This window comes from Sphaerodactylus townsendi, linkage group LG07, assembly GCF_021028975.2.
Source record: "Sphaerodactylus townsendi isolate TG3544 linkage group LG07, MPM_Stown_v2.3, whole genome shotgun sequence".
Lineage (NCBI taxonomy): Eukaryota > Metazoa > Chordata > Lepidosauria > Squamata > Sphaerodactylidae > Sphaerodactylus > Sphaerodactylus townsendi.
In genome coordinates this window covers 124,455,613-124,483,579 of record NC_059431.1, presented here as the reverse complement: position 1 = coordinate 124,483,579, position 27,967 = coordinate 124,455,613, and the positions used below count along the sequence as shown (strand labels likewise).

General features: G+C 46.7%; 1 protein-coding gene across 1 annotated transcript; it reads left to right on the top strand.

Moving 5' to 3' along the window:
* The first annotated feature begins 218 nt into the window (after positions 1-218).
* On the top strand, positions 219-22,733 carry LOC125436734 (gamma-aminobutyric acid receptor-associated protein-like 1). Its single transcript, XM_048503977.1, has 4 exons — positions 219-392; positions 13,066-13,144; positions 18,877-18,995; positions 20,777-22,733. Exons 1-4 carry the CDS (start codon positions 303-305, stop codon positions 20,840-20,842), a joined length of 354 nt encoding a protein of 117 aa, XP_048359934.1. The 5' UTR covers positions 219-302; the 3' UTR covers positions 20,843-22,733.
* The last annotated feature ends 5,234 nt before the right edge of the window (positions 22,734-27,967 follow it).

The following is a 27,967-nucleotide window of genomic DNA, read 5'->3' as shown; positions in this document are numbered from 1 at the left end:
ACCCCTTCCTCACGGATCCTCCACTGCAAGGCTAAGCGCAAAAATCAGACGACCCCGATCAATGCGCGTCTCGCGTTGCAAAGTCCCAGCCAGGGGTGGGGGTGTGGGGGGTGGGATTAGCGAAGAAGCGGGGCGCGGAAGGAGGCTTCTCATTGTGCCCACCCCCGTCGTATAGATGGTACAGTCCAGAGGGAAGAAAGGGGAGGCGGAGCGTGCCGCGCTGACGTCACAATGCCCGGCTGATTGCTGCGTCCGCTTTGATCAGCTGGGCCACAGCCGGGCGCCCTGTCTCCGGAGCAGCCATGAAGTTCCAATACAAAGAGGACCACCCGTTCGAGTACCGCAAAAAAGAGGGGGAGAAGATCCGGAAGAAATATCCGGACCGGGTGCCGGTGAGCCGCCCCGACCTTGGCTGCTGGGGCGGAGGGGGGGGGGGCGGGTGTCTGTTGCGTGTCGCTGGTCCTTGAAAGGGCATCCTCTCCTGATTCCCCCCAATCGCCCCCTCCCAGTCCCCCTTCGGGCCCCGCATACTAAACAGGAGGAAGGAAAAGACACGTGTGAATTGGATGACCTGGAAGATGCGTGTTCCCTGGATCCGAGTAGAGTTGCCACGGGTCTGGCGGTCAGGTGGCTTTGGATGCAGGCTTGAGGCGTGGAGGTGCGCATCTGCGTGGCATGGAGACAAATAGGCTCTTGATCCCAGCATTATTCCCCCCCCCGCTCCCCCCCAGCAGCTGGCACCTCGGGGTGGGTGTTGGCTGCCTTTGTCTCCCCTGTATCTTGGCTGGGCTGTTGCACGAAGCTTCGCTCGCTGTCCTTTTTCACCCCCACCTCCAATGGAGTCGGAAGGACAAGGCAGTGTTAATGCAGTAACCTTCAGGGCGGGTGAGGAGAGATGGGAGGTGGGGCTGTCTAGGAAGGAGCCATTTCTGGGGAGAGGGACTCCCCCCTTGACTTGGGCCTGGATTGACCACCGAGCTTCCTTGGGGGGTCTTGAGAGTCAAAGCTAAATCCCGGCCTCGTAGATCGCACCTCCTGGAGGGATGGCACCCAACTGACTAATTCAAGGATGGCAGTTTTCTGCAGACTCATCCAGGAATACCTTTGCTTGTAAATAAACCAATTAAAATCAAACCGCCTGGAGATTTTAAAAAGAGTACTGTCCCTTTAATACAGGATTGATGAGATGTTGTTTACCACTTGATATTGTTTACCTTCATGCCATAGAACCTTCAGCTGCCATGCACGTAGGCTTCTCTTAAAGGGACAGGACATATTTCTCCAGGCAGCGGATTAAACTTGTCTGCTCAGTATCATATCACAAATGACTTGGACCTGGAGACGGCTGTCCATTGTGGCCTCTGTCTGCTGAGCTGACATGTCATTGACACAGTCAGGGGTGGCTATTTTCTGCAGACTCATCTGTGGGTAGCTTTGCTAGTAAATAAAGTCAAAATCAAATGACCTGAAGGTTTTAAAAAGAGTCCTGTCCCTTGATGGGATGTTATCCCCCACTTGGAAATGTTTACCTTCTTGTCAAGGAATCTTCCCTGCCCCCGTGCCCTATTTCCATGCCGTTAGGCCTCTCTTAAGGGACAGGACATATTTCTCCAGGTAGTGGTTTAACACTGTCTACTCAGCCTCATATTGCAAATGTCCATCCTTGATGTTACAAGAAGTTAAACTGGACTGTCTGTGAGGCCTTGGGAAGAGGGGTGCGTGTGTGTGTGGAGGGGGGGGGGGTTGTCAAGTCTTTCCCCTCCCCTCCCTTTATTGTTAATACATTCAACAGACCCCCTCTGTTTGACATGCACACACACATGTAATTCCACACCAGCCAGACCCTTCGAAGCAGGTGCAGTTGGCTTTGCCGGGGCTTAACTTCAGTGGGAGCTAATGTAGTGGTTGGAGGGATAGCGTCTGGGCAGCCACCTGACCATGAAACCCTCTGGGTGACTTTGACCTGGTTAGTCTTGCATGGCCTAATCTATCTCACATGGGGGTTGTGGGGATAAAAAAGGAGAGGGAAGTCATGAGGAACGGGTGGAATAAAAATATAACAGAGGGGGTGAGCGATATCACTTATTTATGGAATCCCCCCCCCCCCAATTATATATGGACACATATTTGGCTGTCATTTGGAAACATGTTTCTTCTTATTGATTCTGTTTTCCACTTGTTCATAGAGGTCAAAATAATATCTCTTTTCAGAAACCAAACTTTTCAGAAACCAAACTGACTTGGTTCTTGTCCACAAGAGGACATTCAAGCGGATTTTCTTACCCCTCCTGGTTCCAATAGAGTGGGCATTATGTTACTTTGTCATTCCCATTTTGCAAATGGGAAAATGAGGCAAAATAGCGTCTTCTGTTACAGGGAATGTCAGAATCTGAAATTCATTTGGTGATTTGTATACGAAGGATGTATCTTTATACAAGAAAAATATGTATTTCCAAAGGTTTACCCACAACACTGGAATTCCCCCAACTGTTTCCACTTCTCCCCAATATCCCTGTTTTGGGGATACTGACAGCTTTGATTATCATTGTGTTAATGGAAGGAAAACAAGCTTTTTTGCCAGGATTAAACAATCTTCAAGGCATCCAACACAGATTGCAATTATAAGCTATACATTATTATTATTATTATTATTATTATTATTATTATTATTATTATTATTATTATTATTATTATTGTAGATTTCCCAGCTGCCAGATCTTTAGCTGGTTGTTGGCCTTCATTACAATTCGAGCCTCACCCAAAGGCCTAGGAAGTTGTAATGTATCGGCGTGTTGTTGTTGTTGTTGTTGTTATTGTTGTTGTTGTTGTTGTTGTTGTTATTATTATTATTATTATTAATTCGATTTCTTAACCGCTCTACCCCCAAAGGGCTCAGGATTAAAGATAGGGTAACCGGATACTTGGAGGAAAAAAACAATATGTCCTGTCTTAATGGGCTGTTATTTACCGGGTGATGTCATTTACCTGCATGCCATCAACAGCCTCAACTGCCTGTTTCCACACATCTAAGTCTGTATTAAAGGGGCAGAACATTTTTCTGCAGGCCTGTTAGCAAACCTTGTTATAAACCAGTTTCCTGTCCAGTGCTATTTACAACTTTACTATGAATGTTCACAATCTGACTTGTTGTTTTGATGTTTGACATCCAGTACTGAAATGTTTACTTAGTCTATGTGGAATTAAAGGTCCACCCCTAAACACAGAAGAAACTAATTAATGGATCTAAAAAATAGCAATCTGAGGCAAGATTTAGATAAAGGAAGGGAGTTTGTAGAAACTTTTAGGTTTAAATCATCTAAGAGTCCAAAGACGGTCATGTGGGCCAGAATGCACTGCACAAATTCTGTAAAATAGTTTGCTAATTTAGTGTTGATTTCGCAGATTTTTGTTCATAGGCGCCCTTCAAGAAATTGCTCAAATGTTTGTGTCATGAGTTTTGTTTCCAATAGAAACATGGCAAATAGGACATGGTGAATATTCTTTACCCATGATTCAAAGTGGCACTCCCTGAAAACATTCACCGGAGAGTTATTGCTTTATTTCAGATTTTTTTCCCTCTTTCGATGCTGCTTGGCCTTTTGAAAAGAACATCAGTATGGATCCATATTTACTATATTTCTGATGCTGGTTGTCAGCGGTGCCTTAGCTGAGGATGGACTTAAAGCAAAAATGTGGCCTAGAGCAGCCATTCTTAGCCTTTTTTTTCACTCAACTACCACTTGGCAGCCCATTTCCCTAAATTGGACCCCCACATTAGAATTAGAAATGAAAAATTAATTTTAAACTTAACTTAAGATGACAAAAACTACATTTTGTAGAGAAAAGGCAGAACAAATACCTCACCGAATATTTCACAAAAGGCAGTCTGCACTCACCAAATATTTCAGAAATAGTCAAATATTCTCAAAGCAGGGGAGAATGAGAGCCCGTGAAGACTCTGGCTAGCCAAACAGACCCCCCCCCCCCCACCACACACACAAATAATGATGTAAAATGTTGACAACATCCATGGGCACTATAACATTTAGTTTGGCCTTTTATATCTGCCATCTGAGAGACAAGAAAAGTGAAAAGTTGAAATGACGAAACAGGCTATGTAGATTTGGTTGTTGTTTTTTTTAAGTATATTTGTATTGAAACCCACTTGCACAGTTACAATACAAAGTCTTCCTGGTTTTCCAGGAATTTTTTTTTGGGGGGGGTGTTCAAGGTCAGGTATCTTTGAAGTGGGGAGAGATTTGGGACTTGCTATTTTATCTTTGGTTTTAGCTGGGGTTATTTGTAACTATTTTGTAGGTCGCCTTGAACCAGGAGGGATATAAAGTGGGATATAAAGTGCTTTAATAAACAAGCAAGCATGCAGGTAGACATCCTTGGTTTGGGGTGAGAGTTGAGGAGTTAAGCCACAAATTTCACAGAATAGGCAGGTTATTCAAAGAGGTTGGAAGAAAGAGAGAGTACTACATCCCTATTTGGGAAGGGTGGTTTTTGTACCCCAAATCCTTCTTCCTGCCGCAGCTGATTGGCCACTTTAAAGTCGGATTACTTATCTGGATAACTGTTGTGCTAGCCCTGATTCAAACAGACAAATCAGTGTTCAGGTTTGTAGTTTGTTAAAATTAAATACCTGGGTTAAGTGAAGAACCTGGGAGCAATCTAAAACAAAGGGATTGTACTACAGAAACAATAAAACAATTAATTAAAAATAATCAATTGCAAGGCTTTCCCTACCCCCCCAAACAGAGAATTTGCAATAAAAATAAATAGGTGACTAATTGGTGCTGGGAACAACCTGAATTCTCATGCTGAGTTAGCACGCTCACCCTGCCCAACATTGTACGGACATCACGTGCATGCAGTGTGTAAAAACATCTGACTAATGTTTGAAGGAATGGCAAATGACCTTGCCTTAGCGATACAAGACCTTGGAAAAGATAAAGCAAGTAATTTTGGTGTAACAGTTTCACAAGCTGTCAGTATAAGGGAAGATGCGAAACAGGTTGCTGTCTAAAGTTTGTTTTCAGTAACCCTTCTGAATAGAGTGCTGGACACCTAGTATACATCCCCCCATAAAACACCTTCCTGTGTTTTATGGGGGAATGAAATTTTTCCCAAAATTCAGAAGCCAAGGGAAAGAGGGTTTTTTTTCAGTTTCGTTGGGGAGGAGTGGAAATTTAATGGAAAAGCAAAACATTTGCATTATTACTTTCTTATCAACTCCAAACTTTTAAAGCTACTTTTAGTGGACCCTGTGTGAATGGAATTTAGAGAGGGAGTTCTGCAAACATATACTACTAGCGGGGCCCGGCCACGCGTTGCTGTGGCAGTTGTCCTCATCACAGTCCGCAACCCACGCAGATGTCCATGCAGGTTCAATGATCCGCAGCATAGCCTTTTGGGGTGGTCAAATGGAATCCCTCTTTCCCTTTTCAATTCACATTGTTATATGGTGGTGTCTTGTTTTTTTAGTATAACTCTTTCCATTCCACAACGGAACTGTCCAGAGTGTGAATCCCGCTATCCATGAGGCTGGTTGACACGCACAGTCCTGGCTTGGGCAAGGCAGAACTGGGGCAAGGAGGCTATCCCAGTCAGGCAGCAGAGGCAGGGCGGTAAGGCGCTCAGATCGAGGCCAGCTCCTTGGGTTCTTAAAGGGCCCCGTGCAACAGAAGCGGAGCCAGTAGTGTTGGTTCGCCTCCACTAACAGTATTACCTATTTACTGTTTCCACTGCTCATCTCTGGCCATCTGTGCGAACATCCCAAGCCCTCAGGCCTCAGACATGCTGCACGAACATTCTAAGGGTGACAGTTAAACAAGCCAGCTTCATGGCCTGGTGTGCCAGGAAAAAGACGTTTTACCTGGCTCAGGTATGGACTTTCGGCGATTTGAAGGTCCGATTACCTGCCCAGAACAGGGAGGAACGTCATGTGAAAATTTGGGGGCGATCCGTCCAACACTGTTTCAGCGTTAGGGTGTGACTAACAAAGTCACTGTTAGCTTTTTATATACATAGACTAGCGGGGCCCGGCCACGCGTTGCTGTGGCAATTGTCCTTCTCATCACAATCCGCAACCCACACAGATGTCCATGCAGGTCCGATGATCCGCAGCAGAGTCTTTTGGGGTGGTCGAATGGAATCCCTCTTTCCCTTTTCAATTCACATTGTTATATGGTGCTGTCTTGTTTTTTTAGTATAAGGTAACCCTTCCCATTCCACAACGGAACTGTCCAGAGTGCGAATCCCGCTGTCCATGAGGCTGGTTGACACGCACAGTCCTTGCTTGGGTAAGGCAGAACTGGGGCAAGGAGGCTATCCCAGTCAGGCAGCAGAGGCAGGGCGGTGAGGCACTCAGATCGAGGCCAGCTCCCTGGGTTTTTAAAGGGCCACGTGCAAAAGAAGCGGAGCCGGTAGTGTTGGTTCGGCCCCCCCCACCCCGTGGATTTTCTTAGAAGAAAAAGGCAAACTCCAGCTCGCTTTTAGTAAAAGAGAGCTGTGGCGAACTTGAGTGAGGAAGTGGGTAAGTGGTGGTTGGATGTGAGGGAGGGCAGAGTGAGGTGTGTGAGGATGAGCTGGATGTGTATGAGAGTATGTGTGTTGTGTGGTAGCAGTGGGTGAGGCACAGAGAGTGAAAGTTACCTGCATGTGTGTGCGGGGGGGAAGCCCCACCTGACGTCTCACACGGCAAAGTGTGTATGTGTTTCACTTCCACTCGTATTACCTACCAGTATTACCTATTTACTGTTTCCACTGCTCATCTCTGGCCATCTGCACGAACATCCTAAGCCCTCATACCAAGCCCTCAGGCCACAGACAGACAGGCTGCACGAACATTCAAAGGGTGACAGTTAAACACAGCCAGCTTCATGGCCTGGTGTGCCAGGAAAAAGACGTTTTACCTGGCTCAGGTATGGACTTTCGGCGATTTGAAGGTCCGATGACCTGCCCGCAACAGGGTGGAACGTCATGTGAAAATTTGGGGGCGATCCGTCCAGCCGTTTCGGCATTAGGGAGTGACTAACAAAGTCGCTGTTTGCTTTTTATATATATAGATAGAGCAGGAGTATCTAACTGTGGCCCTCCAGATGTTCCATGCTGACAGGGGCTGATAGTATCATAGCCCATGAACATCTGGAAGGCCAGAGTTGGACACCCCTCCTATAGAGCCTGTCCTCCAAAGCAGCTATTTTCTCCAGGAGATGAGAGGTAAATCCGAGAACTCCAAACCCCCCACCCCACAGGTTTCTCAGCCCTACACAAAATTGAAATCAGTGGGTGTTTGAGGATTTCCAGGAGATGTGCAAAGTCTGTTAACAGCTCTGAGTCCCGGCAGAATTTAGCATAGTCTTTCCCCTCTCCAAGCAGCGTGACAGATCCTCAGAACTGTAAAACTATACTTTAAAAAGCCTTGATGATCCCTGTAGATGTTTTGAGAGTAACTCTATATAATGTTACCAGGGTTGAGGACATGAGTTATTTCATTAAATCAGCTGATCTTTGTGTTTCATTTCTATCCTACCTTTCTCCCCAATGTAGGGGGGACAAAGAGGCTTAAGGTGAGTTCTCCTCTGCTTTATCCTCACAACAGCCCTGTGAGGTGATTGAGACAGGCAGGATGGGACCAGCCCACCCAGCAAATTTCCATAGCAGAGTGGAACTCCACCCTGGGTCTCCCACCGTGTAGTCTGACCCTAACCACTAGGCACTCTGTTGTCCAAGTCAGACAAAGCAAGGAGGACCAAAGGGGGAAGGGGGTGCTTGGTAGCTTGTGGATTTGGTCCACCCTTGGCTGGTGGTGACCCCTTCCTGCCATTTCATTGATAGGATATTTATTGACAGCCTAGGGTCTGAACAATATCTCTTGAAGCTGAGTGGCTTTTCATTGGCAGCCTCTTCGGTATGCACTTTAACCTCAGGAGCAGCAGTGGCGTAGGAGGTTAAGAGCTCGTGTATCTAATCTGGAGGAACCGGGTTTGATTCCCAGCTCTGCCGCCTGAGCTGTGGAGGCTTCTCTGGGGAATTCAGATTAGCCTGCGCACTCCCACACACGCCAGCTGGGTGACCTTGGGCTAGTCACAGCTTCTCGGAGCTCTCTCAGCCCCACCTACCTCACAGGGTGTTTGTTGTGAGGGGGGAAGGGCAAGGAGATTGTCAGCCCCTTTGAGTCTCCTGCAGGAGAGAAAGGGGGGATATAAATCCAAACTCTTCTTCTTCTTCTTCTCAGTTTCTCATGCTGTCTACCTTTGTTTACAGATTCATTAAGCCAATTTCTGTTTGTGGTGATAGGTGTGCCAGTCAAACCTTCTTTAAACTAGCCTGAGCAGGAGCCCGGGCATATTTTGTTCCGAGGCATATTTTTCTACTGGGATGCTCTTCTGACTTATAATTGTTGGGGCCATGCTTAACTGTAGGCATTTCTCCTATATATCTTCCTCCAGAGATTTTGATTTGCCTCCTTCTGAAAATGTTTCCATAGTAGTAATTCTCTCTTCATCCTGACATGGATAGCCAAGGTTAGTCTGCTCTTGTCAGCTAAGCCAGGTTGGTCCTGGTTAGTACTTGGATGGCAGACCACCAAGGAAGTCCATGGTTGCTACACTGACAGGCAGTGGTAAACCAGCTCTGTATATCTTTTGTCCTGACGAGGGTGGCTCAAGCTAGCCTAATCTTGTCACATCGTAGAAGCTAAAATCTGTCATCCCTGGTTAGTACTTGGGCGGGTGACCACCAAGAAAGTCCAGGGTAGGTGCATAGAGGGTCATGATTTAGTTTAATGGTGATAAGTCAGGCAAAATCAGTACCAAAGTCTGAAAAGTAAATCCTCATGACCCCAGGGTAGTGAGCCACCAACAGTCCCTTAACTAACTCTCCAGACAGAGAACAAGGGACAGAGTCTCTAGCTCATCTAGTTATAAATCAAGTCAGCCGTGCAAGGTGGGACACTTGTAAGCCGAGTTCCAAAAACAGTTACTCCGGTTAGCTGAATCCAATGAAGACACAAAGTTCTGGAGTTAGATTGAGGCCCGAAAGACCACCACAGGCTTATAATAAGGTTTATTAAAAGAAATGTGCAAAGATATACAACTATGAGAGCAGCAAGGAGAAAGTACTAAAGTCTAAATAGCTGACCAAAGATACTTATACAATATGATCCTCTGAAGATGCCAGCCACAGATGCAGGCGAAACGTCAGGAGAGAATGCTGCTAGAACACGGCCATACAGCCCGGAAACCACACAGCACCCATACTTATACAAGTTTTGATTTTTTAATCTAGATGTTACCCAATCCAACTGAGACTCAAAATCTAAGCAAAATCAAAATCCCAAAGTAAGTGTTCTAGTGGTGCCTGGCCCAATCTGGCTCAGAGGTTTCAAAATTCAGAATTTAGCTACCTTTATTGGCATGCAAAAATAAATTAAAATGTGTTGAACAGTAAAATCAGTACTGTCGAAGGCTTTCATTGCCGGATTCAACTGGTTCTGGTGGGTTTTCCGGGCTGTGTGACCGTGGTCTGGTGGATCTTGTTCCTAACGTTTCGCCTGCATCTGTGGCTGGCATCTTCAGAGGTGTATCCAGAGGTGGGATCCAACCAGTTCTCACCACTGATCTAGAAGTGGTTACTAATTTTTTCTGAGTGCCAAGAAGGGGTTACTAAAGCAACCTCCCTTCCCAATAGGGACTGTGTGCGGCGGCGCCACTGTTTGAATCCCACCACCATCGGAACCTGTTATTAACATTTTTGGATCCCACCACTGGGTGTATCACAGAGGGAAGTCTGTTACACACTGTTACACACAGACTTCCCTCTATGATATACCTCTGAAGATTCCAGCCACAGATGCAGACAAAATGTTAGGAACAAGATCCACCAGACCACGGCCACACAGCCCGGAAAACCCACCAGAACCAGTAACATCAGTAAATTATAAAAGAGAGGTTAATAACAACTCGGCCATTTTGTTCCAGTTTTTTTTTATAAGCCTTGGTTTTTAATACCAGTGAGAGACAATTGACAACAGAGCTGGCAAAAACTGGGTCCTTATCTGTTCTGATAAGTTGCTTCTTTTTATTTTGGGTGATTTTAGCTTGTATTCGGGGGGATTGAGTTATCTCGCAGATAAGTATGAACCTGGCAGTACAACAGCATATGAGAGATAGAATCTGGCATATTTTCCCCACAGTTGTTTGGAATATGGAACACAACAAAATCTTCCAGAAAGAACAGAGGATGGAAAGGAATTCAATCTGGCCATCATGAAGGTATGCTTGAGAGAAGATAGTTCAGGAGCAGATAAATAAGATAAATTGACATGATTGAACTGAATACCAAAAAATTTGGAGGTTCAGATTTTCAGTTCATAAGAAAAAGTGTTGCTATTTCAAGGCCTCCAAGTCTTTATTATCCTCAACTAGCATGCCCGGCCACGCGTTGCTGTGGCTGAACCTGGTGAAGTGGAAAAGGAAGAAAAGGAGAAGCGAACGGTTTGAACATGTGTCATTGCACAATGATTGCAAGGGAGGGGAGAGGCAAGGGGCCCCTCGCTCCCCTCCCTCTCTCCCGTTCCCTTGCATGGCAACCCTTCAGGTCCCTCCCTAACATTCCCCTTCCTCTGCTAGGGTGGGTGGGCCATGTGCAGGTGGCTGGTCCTGTCCCTTTCACTCCCTTCCCTTGCAGGCGAATTATCTAGCGTAAAACACGCTGGGAGGCATGAGCTATGTTGTGTTCAGATTTCAGAGTGTTTGGTCCAGCAAACCCCTGGACCCTCCCTCACCTTCCCCTTCCTCCACTAGGGTGGGTGGGCCATGTGCAGATAGCCCGCCCCATCCCTTTCACTCCATAAGGCAGTGGTTTTCAAGGAAGGCATGGTTGTTCCCCTTGTATCAGAGGGTGTTGCTTTGATGGCCAGCAGATGGCGCTGTTGCGGAACAGAACTGTGGTTCCAACTATCACAAGTGTGGCATGTACACAATAACTGGCACAGTTGTGACATGTACACAACAGGAGGTGTGGAAACAGTATGAAAACCTGGCCGCACGTGAATGCGACATTGTGTGAAAATTTCAAAGCAATCAGTCCAGTAGTTTGGGAGATTACCTGTCAGCAGAAAAACGAACTGATAGATTTATATATATATATAGACTAGATAGACTACATTGGTCAGTCAGAACCAAATAGTCAGGGTCAATGCCAGTAGATCTGATCATATGTAGAATTTTGTGTTCCTGTTGAATTCATAAGATCTCAAGGGTCCAGAGGTGTTCCACACAGAAAACTCAAATGGGAAGAAAGCCAAAACTAGAATTATTTTTTTTTCATGCCAAACTACCTGTAGTTGGCCTGACCAAGGAAATATGTTGGTGATCAATTAGGTGTGTTGCTGGGCATGCGGCCATGGATTCTGCAGCAGGCACAAAGGCACAATTATGCAAGCCCCCTTCCCCCATCCACAGTCCCTTATCTTATGGTGAAGGCGAAACTCCCATCTAGGTTCTCTGGCCTTGAATGATCTCATCTCATTTGATCCATGCGCAACTCTCATTTTTTTATCTCTCTCACTCTCTCTAAACCTACAGCTCAGTGTGATGTTTGCTCCTCAGAGGCCCTTTCTGCACCAATAACCAAAAACGTTTTGAAATCGTTTCCAGTTCCCCGCTTTACCATGATGTTCGTGCTCCCTCCCTTGAAATGATTCCTGGCTGTCATGATGTGATTTTCCCCTTTTGTTTTGAGTTCCGTGTTGAATTGATGCTTCTGTGTCCCCAATCGCCTTGCTGCGAATCTCTGTTCCTTCTATAATTGAAGATTGCCCCTCCACTAAAAAACAAACAAACCAGAAATGAGAAAATAAACAGGTGAGGGAAAATGAAGAGCGAGCTGGGACAATGATGCTGCGGAGGAAGTTCAGGGAAAACAGAGACATAAGAACATAAGAACTAGCCTGCTGGATCAGACCAGAGTCCATCTAGTCCAGCACTCTGCTACTCGCAGTGGCCCACCAGGTGCCTTTGGGAGCTCACCTGCAGGAGGTGAAAGCAATGGCCTGCTGCTGCTGCTGCTCCTGAGCACCTGGTCTGCTAAGGCATTTGCAATCTGAAATCAAGGCAGATCAAGATTGGTAGCCATAGATCGACTTCTCCTCCATAAATCTGTCCAAGCCCCTTTTAAAGCTATCCAGGTTAGTGGCCATCACCACCTCCTGTGGCAGCATAATAAATCACCACCTCCTGTGGAAGCATAATAAATAGATTGCACAGCAACTGAAAATGTTTTCAAAACGTTTCAACTGAAGAATTGTTTAAAAAGGAGATTCACTCAAAACATTTTGAGGCTGGAAATAAAATATTTGGAGATAAAAACTATGCGGAGCTCCATGGAGGAAATGTTTTATTTCCCGTCTCAAAACATTTTAAAAGGCTTGTGCCGAAAGGGCCAGCAAGAGGCCTTCTGTAAGTATTTACTAAGGCCTGAAGCCTGAACCAAAGTTTCTGAAAAGCCAAGGAAGTGCTAGACAAAGCCAGTTTCTTGACACAGAAGCCACCTCTAAATGTCTCTCCCTTGAAAACCCCATGAGGGATCTCCATAAGTTAGCTGCGACTTGACCGGGGGCTCTCCATAAAGACATCAACCAAAGCTCCTGTATATTTGCTGCATCCACACACATTGTTTTTTTATCTGCATCTGATTCTCAAAGCGCATTTAAAACCCCTACAGTTCAAATATTTCTGTTTTGTACTATATTTAGGAATTAAATTATCAGTTTTGTATTTGCAGGGGATGGAAATAAAACCATGCAATGGGTTATTTGTGATATGCTTGGGTAAAGGGCATTTCTCCTCATGATGGCCCATTCTGTAGCTCCTCTCCCTCCTTTGGAGAGATTTGGGAACCTGGAGCTCCTTACAGGGTAGTCTTTGATGTTTCTTGGATTTTAGTCACAGAGCCGCCATTCCTGCTTAGCCTCAACCAGGAAAATGCATATAGGGTCAAGAGTTTAAGGGATAACCTGTTGGTCTGTTTTTTCCTCTTGTTTTTTTTATCCAGGTGATAGTAGAGAAGGCCCCCAAAGCCAGAGTACCTGACTTGGATAAGAGGAAGTACCTTGTCCCTTCTGATCTCACAGGTAAGAAACCCCAATCCATAATTTCTTGCTTTTCAAGGAATTCGCTCGGCAAGCCATGTGTGGAGACAAACGGAGGGAGCTGTGACTAAGGATTCCGAACTCCAGGTGGGACCTGAAGATCTTCCTGAATTACAACTGATCTCTGACTGATGAAGATCAGTGTCCCTGGAGAAAATGGTTGCTTTGGAGGCTGGACTTTATGTTGTTATACTTCCCCGAAATCTTCCCCCTTCCCCGAAATCTCTAGGAACTTACTAGTTCAGTGTTGGTAACCTGAGCTCTTGTAGATGCATCTTCACAGAGCCGTGGTGGTGAACCTGTGGCACTCCAGATGTTCATGGAGTGGACATTGGCCATGCTGGCAGGGGCTGATGGGAATTGTAGTCCATGAACATCTGGAGTGCCATAGGTTTGCCACCACTGTCATAGAGAGTTAGTGCTGCAGTTCTCAGTACCTGGGATAAACAAACCACAGTGCATTTTCTAGGGGTTTTTTTTCCTTGAAAGAGACTCTGGCAGTGCCGGCATTCAGATTCTAGCGTTACTGAAAGAAAACAGGCCAGCTGCGAAAGGAGAACTAAAAGGCAAGGCTGTTCCGATTTTTTATTATTAGAACGTGCTTTTTTTAAAGAGTTTGACATGATTTGAATCGGTGAGAAACTTCAGTTCTGAAGCGAGTTGTCAAGCCCTGGATCTGAAGCCTGAAACTGTCAGTTCAAAAGACTTTATTGGAAGACATCAGTAGCCAGCAAATGAAAAGCCAATTCTAAGTTGTCTTTTCCCAAGCACCCCTATATCAATCCCACTGTGCTCATCCCCCCTCCCAACTTCCTGCGTTTCCCTACAAAGCAGAGACAGTGAAATGGTGAGACAGTTCTCCAAGGCTAGGAAAGAAAATAAGGCAGCCATCTCTCCCCCCCCCCCCCCACTTAGTTAGCTATGCAAAGAGAAAGTAACTTTCCAGTCCAACTCCTCACTCCCCCTCCCGGATGCAAACTGACTTCCAAGATGCCAGGTTCTTACCTCACTTCTGAGGTAAGTTTTTGCCTTTGGGGAAATTTGTGGCTTTTGATATAGGTCTTTTTTTTGTGGCATATAATATAGGTCTTTTTTTAAAGTGGAGGAAGATTGGTGGAAATCCCTGCAGGTTAGTCCTCTCAGTATTCCCTCTTCTCTCTCTGTATCTATCTCTCGCCACAGTGGGAATAATATAGCTCATCAGTCAGAGTATCTGCTTGGCGTGCAGAAGTCTACAGGTTCAGTCCCTGACATCTCCAGGTTATAAGGACCAGGCACTAGGTGATATGAAATCCTTATACCTGAGGCCTTGGAGATCCACTGCCAGTCTGGATATACAATATTGACCTCTTTAAAATTATCGTTATTTTGTTTAGTGTTCCAGCTGCCAGTTCTTTAGCTGGTTGTTGGTCTTTCACTTCACTTCAAACCTCACCTAGAGGCCTAGGATAGAGGCATAGGGAGGGGAAATTGCACCTGGGGCAAGACCAGCCCAAGCGCCCCCCCCTCCCCGCCCCACTTAGCCAGCCAGAGGAGGAAAAGCCAGGCCGGAAGCCCATCACTAGCAGAGGCCAGGGAAGGGAGGGCAGGGTCGCCACGCTCTTGTGTCTCGCTCCTGAGCCACCCGCCAGGGGGCCACTCGCTGGTCGAGCTGATTGCCACAGTCGCAGGACACCCCCCATGCCTGACCTGGAGGCCGGGAAGGGCAGGAGGCCTGCGGCTGTGGCACGCAGCTTGGCCAATGAGTGGCACCCTGGCAGGGCAGGATCCGCCAGGCGCCTGCTGGGTCCTTGTGCCCGGTCTCTCCTGCAGTGTGGCGCCCATGCCGGGGCCGTATTCGCCAGCTTTGGGATCGCTGGGCACCAAGTAGCAGGAGTGGCTTCCCCCATGTAGGCAGCGATTTTCCAACCCCCCCATGTGACTGAGTGGTGGCCGCCTCGGGCATTTATCCTCAGGTGTCCCTGTGGAAGCGCTGCCTCTGACCTAGGAAATTGTAATGTGTTGGCGCAGTGTCTGTGCAAATCCTACCCGGGTTGATGATGATGTTAAATTAAATGTTATCTGCAGTAGGCGCATTCTGTGTAAGCCTCGCCCCCAAGCTGTGCACGCGTGGTGATTGGCTGGAAGTGAGTCGTCACCACCAGAGCTAGCCTTTTGTATAACAGGATTATTATTTAATTTTGTTTAATATCACAGCTGGTTGTTGGCCTTTCATTACAATTCAAGCCTCACCCAGAGGCCTAGTGTCAGACTCTCGAACGTGGAAATAGCAGAGACTGTAGGAAAGTCCTAAAACAGTTTATTTCTTGCAACACGTAGAGTAACAATAGAAAGCAGGATCTGAGCTAGAGAGCTCAGATCCAGGACCTATATCCTTCAACCCTCCCCCCGTTTCGCCCCACACCAAATGTCCCTTACAGTTTCTACAACATTTGCACTACAGAGCTTCAAAGAACCTGGGAACCGTTCACACCTCCTTGCAGATGAACTGGCGCCAGGAGGTTGCCAGGAAGGGAAGAGGGAAACAGGAAAGCATTATTACTTACTTACTTACTTACTTACTTACTTACTTACTTACTTACTTACTTACTTACTTACTTACTTACTTACTTACTTACTTAGATTTCTATACCGCCCCATCCCCAAGGGGCTCCGGGCGGTGTACATCATAAAATTCATACAATGCTGAATAGAGGAGCAAATCATACAAAAACAAAATAACGAATTACATGAGCTCCATCCAGTTAATAATCAATAAAACTTACTAAAGCTCCATGTAAAACAGCGGTTAATACAATAAAATAAAGGCGTCCAGAAAATTCTTATTTAAAACCTTCCCCAAAAAGGAGGAATGGCGGGGCCCTCAATATGAGGGTTACCCTGATGTAAAAAGCAGAGCAGGAAAACATTTGCAATTCCCACACACAAGACATCCAGGCACTGACAGGCATGGTCCTGACATTCCGCCCCCCTTAAGATCTCCCCCCCTCAGTGATTGGGGTGAGCCCGATGAAACGCCTTCACTAAGTGAGGGGCTTGAACATGTTCAGAATTGACCCACTCGTTGTCCCCAGCTGGGAAATGAGTCCATGCGATCAAATACTGTAGCCGGCCACGGTGCACCTGAGAGTCTAAAACTTCCTCCACCTCGTGGTGAGGCTCCCCCCTCACTGTTACTGGGGCCTTCTTGAGGAGGCTGCAATGAAAAACAGGATGTACAAACTTCAAGTTTTTTGGCAACTGTAATTCGGCTGTCACATCATTAATCACTCTGAGCACCTGAAAAGGGCCAATGTACTTTCCCCCCAGTTTCCTACACCCTTGCAGCCCCTGCAAGTTCTTGGTGGATAAGTATATCCAATCCCCCACTGTAGGAATAACCGGCTGCCGCTTCTTGTTGGCCTGCCACTTGTACCCCTGCTTCACCTTCTCCAGGGCTTGCTGCATTGGCCCCCACGTTTGCCAGATGGACTGTACCCATTCATGAAGTTCCACGGGCCCCTGCTGAACCTCCCCCAGGAATGGAAACGGCTTAGCTGAATGTCCCGGAACGACCTCAAAGGGGGTTTTCCCCGTGCTGCTATGCACCGTGTTATTATAGGCAAATTCAGCAAAAGGCAGCAGGTCAACCCATTCGTCCTGATGGAAATTAATGTAACACCGTAGATACTGTTCAAGAGTCGTGTTTGTGCGTTCGCTCTGACCGTCGGTAGCTGCGTGAAACGCTGACGAAAGAGCTTGTTCCATGCCCAGCAGCTTCAGAAAGTGCCGCCAGAACTGCGAGATGAACTGCCTGCCATGGTCTGATATTATCTTATCAAGAGCAGCGTGGAGCTGGTAGACGTGAGTTACAAACAAGAGGGCCAACTTGATCGCCGTTGGCAGCGAGGCGCAAGGGACAAAGTGCGTCTACTTTGAAAACAAGTCTACAACCATCCAGATCACCGACTTCCCTCTGCTGGACGGAAGATCAGTGATGAAATCCATAGAAATCACCTTCCAGGGCGCGGGGGGTGTTGGCAGGGGCTGGAGGAGACCGGACACCTTCCCTTGCACCCTCTTGGCCATCGCACACGTAGGGCAACCTTTCACATAAACCTCCACATCCCCCCTCAACGTTTTCCACCAAAATTGTCTACGTGCCAAATGCAACGTTTTCACAAACCCAAAGTGACCTGCCAATTTTACATCATGGGAGCCCTGTAACACAAGGAGGCACGTCGCCGGAGGCACATAGAGTCGATCCCCCTTCCACCAGAACTCCCCCTGCTTTTCCAGCAGGTCACCACCTTCATCCCGTGGCACATTGAGGGCCCCTGCCCCCCGTAGGGCCTCCTCCAGCAAGGCGGGAGCGACCGGGGGGGGGGGGGGGCTGGAGCGAAGCGCTGCCTGACTACAAATGACGACCGCCAAGCCCAATTGAGAGGGAGAAAACACCGTCCCGATCGGGGAAGGATCTGGCAACCGAGACAAGACATCAGCCAGGCAATTGGCCTTCTCGGGGAGGAAATGCAGAGTGAAATTGAAACGGGAGAAGAAGTCAGCCCAACAAAGTTGCTTGGCAGACAACTTCCCCGAGACACGGAGCACAGCCAAGTTCCTATGGTCAGTCCACACCTCGAAAGGGAGGGCCGCTCCTTCCAGCCAGTGTCGCCAAGTAGTCAAAGCACATTTGATCGCTCCCATCTCCTTGTCACCCACTGTCCAGTGACGCTCAGCCCCCGAAAACTTGCAGGAAAGGTAGGCGCAGGGATACAACCTCCCATCCTCCCCTTTCTGCAGTAGGGCCGTGCCCATAGCTTTGTCCGAAGCGTCAACGTGAACAACAAAGGGCTTGGAGGGGTCACCATAGCATAAGAGAGGCTTTGACGTAAAGGCGCGTTTGAGCGCCCGGAACGCCGCCTCGCATTCCAGCAACCACGGCAGTGGAGCCGAAGGCCTCGTCGCCCCCGGCCACTTCTCCTTTGTGCGTAGCAAATCGGTGAGAGGGAGCACCAGCCGAGCAAAGTCCGGTATAAAATCCCGATAGAAGTTGCAAAAGCCCAGGAATGACTCTTATCTGGTGAACCTAGTTTGTTTCCTACATTCCTGCTGGGTGACCTTGAGCTAGTCATGGTCCTTTCAGAACTCTCTCAGCCCCACCTACTTCACAATGTGTCTGTTGTGGGGAGAGGAAGGGAAAGGAGTTTGTAAGCTTGTTTGAGTCTCCTTACAGGAGAGAAAGGTGGGGAGGTATAAATCCAAACTCTTCTTCTGCTCTTCAACAACTGCATTGAAAAAGATAACAGACCTCATTGCTGGTTGCAAAGGGGCCTCCATAATAGTTCAACCTTTGGGGCCTGGAAAATGATCTGAGCTGTGAACTGAGCATTTCTGTTCTTCCAAGGATTATTGAGGGATCCTGCTGATCCTTTGGAACTGGATCATTCATAGCACTGTCAGCTCAAACAGGACAGAAGGATGATGGTTGTTTCCAGGGGTGGGGCGGTTCCAGAACCCTTCATATTTCTCTGTTTGAAGCTTGGGGTTTTAGTTTGTGTCGCTCAAACATGTTTGTGAGCTGTCTTGGGCTTAATATGCTGCGTAATTCACACTGGGTTTCAATGAGATAGGTGGACGATCAACGTAAATGAATAGGAAAGATCAGATAAACAAAGAACTTGCTTGTCAGTGTGACTGTCCTTTTCTCCTTCTCTCCTTCCTGCCCGTCCCAGTTGGCCAGTTCTACTTCTTGATTCGAAAGCGAATCCACCTGAGGCCAGAGGATGCCCTGTTCTTCTTCGTCAACAACACCATCCCTCCCACCAGTGCCACGATGGGGCAGTTGTATGAGGTATGTGCGCGCTGGCTTTCTTGCATAAGGTTTCTGGAATGGTACGTCCTGTGCAGAATGGCTTTGCCATTACCAGACACCCTCTTTCCACACAACAGAAATTTCACCACCTTCGAGAGGAGTTGTCAATGACATTTCCCCTCCTTGGATTGTTGTGTAGAACCATCAGCACATTGGTAGAATATATAGAATATATAGGTGTCAAGTATGAACGTGTACGTGAAGTGGTGCAGAGTGGGTTCATTAAACTGCAATATGTAGATTCTAAACTGAATGTAGCTGATGCCTTGACTAAACCTACTGCAAAAGAAAAATATGAGCTACTGTGTGAACAGCTAAATGTGGTGTCTGTCAATGTTGTAAATATGTAAATACTGTCATACCGATTTTGGAAGGGGTGTCAGAACATGTGTTTAGATGAGCAAAATCTAAATGACAGCTGGACCCTCCTTCTAGCAGGTGCCGTGTGCAAATTAGGGCTGAGTGCACAACATGTACTGTGTGCAAAACCTGATAAGGTGAGGGCACCTGATTGGTACCACTTTTATATATAGATAGCACAGACAACAGATGTGTGCCTGAAAACACCTGAGGTCTGGCAAAGCACTTTGTCAGTAGATAGCAATAAATAGAACTTCACTGGTGACTGTGTGTCTGTCAGTTCTTATCTACATTGCATCCTGCAAGGTGGTCTACTCCGAGTAAATCCACTGCTTCAACAGAGGACACATCTGATTTGGTCTAGCTCATTGCTCAGTTGTGCAGTAACAAATTTTCTTGGTCTGATTTTGGAATGTTCCCTTCCTTCTCACCAGGTGCAGCTGTGTTAAATGAGTGGATAGTATTTGTTGCATTCAGCCAAAGGCCATTAAATCAATCTAAAAAAAGATACAATGTAGAACTTAAATCAAATCATTAAAATAACTATAAGGTTTTCAAGGCATTTTCTACCCCATGCATAATTTTATAGACTTCAATCTGAGGGGGGATATGATTGAAGTCTATAAAATTATGCATGGGGTAGAAAATGTTGACAGAGAGAACTTTTTCTCTCTTTCTCACAATACTAGAACCAGGGGGCATCCATTGAAAATGCTGGGGGGAAGAATTAGGACTAATAAAAGGAAACACTTCTTCACGCAACGGGTGATTGGTGTTTGGAATATGCTGCCACAGGAGGTGGGGATGGCCACTAACCTGGATAGCTTTAAAAGGGGCTTGGACAGATTGATGGAGGAGAAGTCGATCTATGGCTACCAATCTTGATCCTCTTTGATCTCAGATTGCAAATGCCTTAACAGTCCAGGTGCTCAAGAGCAGCAGCAGCAGAAGGCCATTGCTTTCACCTCCTGCACGTGAGCTCCCAAAGGCATCTGGTGGGCCACTGCGAGTAGCAGAGTGCTGGACTAGATGGACTCTGGTCTGATCCAGCAGGCTAGTTCTTATGTTCTTATGTTCTTAAGGCAAGAGACATTTAGTGGTTGTTTGCGCTTGTCTGCCTTTGCATAGTGACCCTCGGTTTCCTTGGTGGTCTCCCGTCAAAGTCTTAACCAGAGCTGACCTTGTATAGTTTCAGGGGAGGAGTGGGGATTCAAATGGTGTTCTCCAGACTGCAGTCCACTGCTTTTAATGACTACACCAAGCTCTGATCCTTTGCTCTTTGTGTGTGTGTGTGTGTGTGTGTGTGTGTGAGTGAGAGAGAGAGAGTTCACCGTTGTATTTGTTTAATGATGTCTGCCTCCTTCTCTTCCCCCCACCTCCTGTTTTTCTTTTGCCACCAGGATAACCATGAGGAAGATTATTTTCTCTACGTGGCGTACAGTGACGAAAGCGTCTACGGAGAATGAGCTGCTGTGTGAAGGGCCTCAGAAACACGATGGAGTGAAAGGGCTGCTACAGGAGGGATTTTGTGTGGGGACATGAGGAGGAGGAAGAACGGGACCACAAGCCACTTACTTCATGCCATCATTTTGCCACACCTTTGTTGTCAGTGCCATTGTTTAAACACTGGTGGAAAGATTTGGCCTTTGGGAGATGGGTGCCCACCTTTGTGATGGAGGGTCCCTTTTGCCGTCCCTGTCTCTCTTGGGCTCCCGGGGGCCTCCCTGAATGCCCAGTAAATGGAGGAAGATGGCGGCAAGAGGTGTTTTCCTAGTGGGATTTGGGCAGCCTGTTGCAGCCAGGCAAAGGAAATCCTAAGCAAACATGCAAAACCCTGCCTGAGGAGCACTTCTTCTGCCTTTTGTCATTTGTCCTTTTAAAGAAAAGCAGCCCTCTCTTGCTCTCCCTCTCCCGTTCCCTGCATGAAGAAGGTGACCCTTCACTTCCTTTCTCCGGAAGCCTCTTCTGCCCTTGATTTGCCCATTGGGCCAAGCTGCCCTGAACCCTCCCAGCATCTTTGACATGTCACACCCGCAGCTGAAAACAGAACTGTGGGAATCCCTGTTCCATGTGGGAGGTGGTTTTATGGAGCCGCTTGGGTTGAAACCGGTCATGCCATAAAGACAAATTCTCCCAGGGCATTACAGATTAATTGGGTCTTGGGTGTCCTGGACAATAAAGGGTACGAGTGTTTTTGTGATGCTGTTACGTTTACCACATTGCATAGAGAAGGTTGTTCCAGGAAGGCACCATCTCATTACCTGAAGCCAGTGTTATATTCAGAGACCTAAAGGACTTCAGGGGTCTGGCAGAGAGGTCTCTCCCTCTCTCTCTCTCCCTCCCTCCCTCCCTCCCTCCCTCCCTCTTTCTCTCTCTCCCTCTCCCTCTCTCTCCCTCCCTCTCCTTCTCCCTCCCTCCCTCCTTCAGCTTTTATGACCTGGGCCAAACATACAAATGCTCCCATCCTGTTAATTAATATCATTTGTCTCTCATGGAACCCACATAAAAAGAGTATTATTCCACCAATCTTTTCCCCCATTTGTTTAGTGTGTTCTCTCCTCACATATACCAACTGATGAAATTCAGGCAGTTTTCTGCTGAGGCCGAAATACAATTACTGTAGCCCAATTTCGCCGTCTTATATTATCTAGAGGATGATAAAAGATGCCGGGAAGGATGCGTGGCGTGTGTTGTCTCAGCACATTAGGGAAAGAAGAGATTTGAGGAATTGGCAAGTGCTTTTCTTTGGTCTGAACTCCCTCTTTTCTTCTTTGGGGGGCCATTCCAATCGCAGTCATTTTCGAGAAAGCCACGGTCTGGCAGCGCAGACTTTCATTCAGTATCAGAGGAAGTGCGAAGGGAGACAGTGAAACCTCATTTGAAGACATGGAGTGGCAGACACAGAAGTGCCACACGAATGCAAAGGGCAAAACAAGATGGCTCCCGTGCTCATTATTCTTAGCACTGCTGCCCTCGAGAGATATGCTCCAGATGCCCTGAAGCTGGGCAAAGGCTTTCCATTTGGGTCCAAAGATGCAAGGGTCATTGTGCTCAGCTGGCTGCTTTCTCTCTCACTTGGGAGGTGTGGGTGGCAATGGATTCTGGAACCGGATCTTGAGTTGGGTTTGTCGTCATCTCCCCTCCCTTCCAGCTACTGCTGACCAAGTATTAACATTTAACTTTTATTTTAACTGAACTGTGGCATTTACTTTTTATTTTTTGCTCTAGTCTGGATTTTGTGAAAGGCAGTGTTGATTATTCTTTCTGTGTCATTAATTCCGGCCGGCTTCTGGTTCTTGTAAGATGGAAGTCCATGTTGCATTGGTTCAATCAATAAACATTTACTTGAGAAACAGAGATTTTGAAGTGGAGTAGAACGTGGGGGTGGGAATGTGCATGGGGGGAGGTTTTTCTGTTTATTTGTGAAAAGCATTCTAGCTTTTCTTCTGAGCTGCAAGATACCAAAGATATGCATGAATAACCATGGAGCAAATTAATACCAACTCAGAATAACAGCCAACAAACGGGGATTCTTCCATTAACAGTATCAATAACATCCCATATCTATCTATCTATCTATCTATCTATCTATCTATCTATCTATCTATCTATCTATCTATCTATCTATCTATCTATCTATCTATCTATCTATCTATCTATCTATCTATCTATCTATCTATCTATCTATCTATCTATCTATCTATCTATCTATCTATCTATCTATCTATCTATCTATCTATCTATCTATCTATCGATCGATCTATCGATCTATCGACCGACCGACCGACCGACCGACCGACCGACCGACCGACCGACCGACCGACCGACCGACCGACCGACCGACCGACCGACCGACCGACCGACCGAACGACCGACCGACCGACCGACCGACCGACCGACCGACCGACCGACCGACCGACGACCGACCGACCGACCGACCGACCGACCGACCGACCGACCGACCGACCGACCGACCGACCGACCGACCGACCGACCGACCGACCGACCGACCGACCGACCGACCGACCGACCGACCGACCGACCGACCGACCGACCGACCGACCTTTCTTTCTTTCTTTCTTTCTTTCTTTCTTTCTTTCTTTCTTTCTTTCTTTCTTTCTTTCTTTCTTTCTTTCTTTCTTTCTTTCTTTCTTTCTTTCTTTCTTTCTTTCTTTCTGGGTTTTGTATACCGCCCTGTCCTTGAAGGGCTCTGGGCGGTGCACAACATAATTTCCTCACACAGCTTATACAAACAAAACCCCATTAAAATTAGATTAAATAAAACACAGCGGTAATTAATAAAGATGGCGTCAGCAGTAAAACCCCAGTTAAAACCCTCCCAGACGGGGGAAACAAAGCTGGAAAGTGGGTCCTTTAGATGGCAAGGCACTCCAAGTCGGAGGAATAAGTAAAAGGGGCACTTCAATCAGCGGCTGGACACTCCAAAAGCCCGGTGGAACAACTCAGTCTTACAGGCCCTGCGGAATTCACCAAGATCCCGCAGGGCCCGGACAGCTGGAGGGAGAGTGTTCCACCAGGCAGGGGCCAAGGCTGAAAAGGCCCTGGCCCGAGTGGAGGCCAGCCGCGTCATTGAGGGGCCAGGAACCACCAGCAAATTGGCCTCTGCCGAGCGCAGAGGCCGAGTAGGGACATATGGGGTAATGTGGTCCCGAAGGTATAATCAACAACAGTCTTTTAAAAAGGCTCTTTGGGAAGGAGGCTTGCTTGCATGAGTTCAAGATGAGCTATTCTGCAGATTGAGTGTGCGTGCCAAAAAGATCTAGGAAGAGGCAACTCGTCACAGGGCCAAAAGATAATTGTGAACACTGCAGGTGTGTTAACCAAAAAAAAGAGCAAGTTCCAAAAATGTATAAAAGGAGCACAGAGTTAAAACTTTGAAATATGTTCAACGGTCATCAATACAACATGATAAAAAATAGTTTCTCTAAGAGTAAATAGCCATTAAACTTCTATGGTGATCACTTTCTTAGGTGGTATAAATATATTTAAATCGTAACATCTCAAATGAAACATTCTGAAGTACATGTCCAACAAACGGTAGATGTGGCAATATCTCATTTTATGGAAGTCTTGAGAAGCAAAACTGCAAACAGGCTGGAAATTACAGGGATTCTTGGAAGTCTGCAGTTACCCGCTGGAACTTTCAAAGCTTCGTGAAGTTCTGCATCTTAATGAGACACGATGCATGAAGCCAAATAGATCAAAAGATTACTGTTTGTATGGGCATCTGTGGTGGACAGTCAATCCCTGCTTACTGGGGGAGTCAGCAGATAGTAAACAGCTGGAGCCTGACCCTGTAGGTTTTGTAGGGCTAGGTCAGTCATTTGGCACAGCATGGCTCTCATCTCGCGGCGCACCTAGTCGCGTTCCCTGTGGAGGGTGTCCCTCTCTTGCAGGAGTGCCTCAGCCTTGCGCTGCCGTCTCCTGGCTTCCCGGTTTTTGCCACATTTGAACTGGAGGCCCCACCGGTCACTGGCCCCGAGGATGCCCTCGTGCTCCCGCTCCCAGCATTGAATAGGGCCTGCCGTTCCCAGCCACAAGTCCCAGCGCCCCGGGGAGTGGCCAATGCGGTCCCATCCAAAGCCCCCTCCAACAGCTCCATCATTGCGAGTAGGTCTGGGGGTAGAAAAGGGGATCCAGTAGTTTCGGCTAAATGTAAGGGTCTGGTACTCCAGTCAGTAATAAGACTCAAGGTAGATCCAAGAGCTTTATTCAGAACTGTGTCAGCCCAACAGTCAGATAGCCAAAATTGGGATTTGTCTCTCTGGCCCCCAGTATATACCTACAGGTTACCGTTTGACTCAGCCCATCATCCCCCCCACCCTTGCATTCCCATAATATCAGCATGTGAAAAGACAGTGAGAAAAGGTCATTGTTTTGAGATAGGCAGGTTACTCCTTCAAGAAGGCAGATAAGGAGAAACCGTCAAGAATTATTGAGCTAGTGGCTTGCAAACAAAAGAAAGAGGCCCCATGGCCTTAAGAACACAAGAAAGAGCCTGCTGGATCAGACCAGAGTCCATCTAGTCCAGCACTCTGCTACTCGCAGTGGCCCACCAGGTGCCTTTGGGAGCTCATATGCAGGATGTGAAAGCAATGGCCTTCTGCTACTGCTGCTCTCGAGCACCTGATCTGCTAAGGCATTCACAATCTCAGATCAAGGAGGATCAAGATTGGTAGCCATAGATCAACTTCTCCTCCATAAATCTATCCAAGCCCCTTTTAAAGCTATCCAGGTTAGTGGCCATCACCACCTCCTGTGGCAGCATATTCCAAACACCAATCACGCATAGCATTACGAAATGTTTCCTTTTATTAGTCCTAATTCTTCCCCCCAGCATTTTCAATGGTTTTAGCATTGTGAGAAAGAGAAAAATTTCTCTCTGTTAACATTTTCTATCCCATGCATAATTTTATAGCCTTCAACCATATCTCCCCTCAAACGTCTCCTCTCCAAACTAAAGAGTCCCAAACGCTTGGGCCAGTGGTTCTCAACCTTCCTAATACCACGACCCTTTAATACAGTTCCTCATATTGTGGTGACCCCCAACCCTAACATTTATCCATTTTACAGATGGAGAACACTGATGCAGAGAGTCTTAGGTGACCCCTGTGAAAGGGTCGTTCGACCCCCAAAGGGGTCGCGACCCACAGGTTGAGAACCACTGGCTTGGGCAATGATAATGACTGGGCCATCTGCAGGAGATCTGTAGACATGTGATTTGCCAGGCCAAGGATGGCGCAGGCCTGACACATTTCCCCTCTTGCGTGCTTTCTCCAACTGGCCCTGCTCATTGTGCTCCATGACTCACCTGCACTACTTTGATGAGAAGTTCTGAGGGGGGAAAAACAGACGCCATCAATGGTGATGGCCTCACAGAGATGTCCAACTGCTCCATGAACTTCTGAGCAATATCCCGAAAGTAATCAAGGTGAGAATGAAATCACAATCTGAAAATAAGTCAAGAAAGGGGAAAAAAGAGAGGCAGAGAAACAGAGGAAGATGCCTTGTACCAGATCTGACCAAGGGATAATGTAGTCCAGTCTTGCCTCTCTAGGTCTTGGCCAGAGAAAGAATTCATCCTTATACTTGAGAGTGTTTCAATGGGAATTACTGGGAATGCTCCTGGGAGCTGTGCTATTCCAGTGCACCATGGTTTGAGTTTATGATTATATTCCTATCAAAATAGCCAAGATATCAACCCTTAAGAATTTGTTGACTGTCCAACTTAATATATTTAGCAGAGTATGATAAAAGAGACCAATTTGCAGTTGCTGGTTTTATATAAATGAGTTTACTATTAGGGAGGGTTGCATGGAAGAAAATAAAGAACAGCTTTCTATTCTAGCACTAACTTGGTTACATAGTTTGCACCTTGTGGTCTCACATGGTGCCTATCTTGCAATTCAGTGTGCTCAAAGAAGCACTTTATAACTTTCTGTCCACGTGATTAGTTCCATATAGGAAATGCTGGGGCTAGCTGACCAATAGCTTAATCATTGGACTGGCCATAAAACTCTGACCTCAGTAGCTAATTAGCATGCACACAGTTAATCCCTTCATGTCTCAAGTGTGACAGACGCTTGCAAAATACCCACAGAATTGACTTGCAGGATCTTACCTATGGATCTGGAACCCTGTTTCTTACAGTTCCTTCTGAAGGAAGCTAAAGATGATGGGTGTGACGGGACACAACGGTCCACTCTGCACAGCACAAAAAAGACATCTGTGGGACATCTTAAAAATAATTGACTTTTAACTCCACACACCCAAAATAAGCAATCACAGCTTCTGGGAGCTTTCCAGTTGGAAAAGGTGTCAAAGGGGGAAATAGGGTTTTTTTTCCTGCCCAACTGTTTTGCTCTCTTGATTAGTTTCACACTCAGCATGCACCAGGCATTTTGTGTGCAGCTGAAGGGATTCTCCCTGCCACCATTAGCTGAAGGTAGCCCTAGGATGTTTGCTCTGCAGGCTCTGATCCTGGATGTCTTTGCAGCCCAAAAAGTACATAAGTGTACTCAACTGCCAATTCTGGCAAAATATAGTTTTCCTATTTTTTTTAAATCTGAGGAGCTATCTTTGTAGCTATGCAGACACACATAAAAGAATCTTAGCCACTTGGAAGACAACTCTGCTGCCCATTAAAAACTGCAGACTGACTTTTTCTGCTTTCATAACAACTAAAAAGTATGTAGATTGATGGAAATGTTTCCCAAGAAAGGAAAGCGGACAGTTGTTGATTTTAGTAGACTTTTACAAAGCCATAAGCTGCAATCTGTTCTTTGTTATATTGACATTACACCAGTGTTCCCACAAGATGGCAATCTAACTACATCTTGAGGATAAACCAGGAGTCCAGAAGCCCTGTGCATACTGAATTTATTCCAGATTAAATTTTCATGAGTCAGAGCACACTCCATCAGATACATGAAGCTCTTGCCGTCCATTCGGACAATTCAATTGTAAGAACAGCTAAAAAGGGGAGGGGGGAGTGTTAAGACAGACTTGTTAAAAACAATATTCTGCAAAGAATAGTTCACTCAGACTGACCACAATCCATCATTGAAAGA

What these genes read in the sequence shown, in the direction of transcription:
- LOC125436734 (XM_048503977.1), top strand. Translation starts at nt 303, where the DNA reads ATGAAGTTCCAATACAAAGAGGACCACCCGTTCGAGTACCGCAAAAAA. An exon ending in AATATCCGGACCGGGTGCCG is followed by an intron (nt 393 to 13,065) that starts GTGAGCCGCCCC and finishes TTTTTTATCCAG; the next exon opens with GTGATAGTAGAGAAGGCCCC. An exon ending in TGTCCCTTCTGATCTCACAG is followed by an intron (nt 13,145 to 18,876) that starts GTAAGAAACCCC and finishes TGCCCGTCCCAG; the next exon opens with TTGGCCAGTTCTACTTCTTG.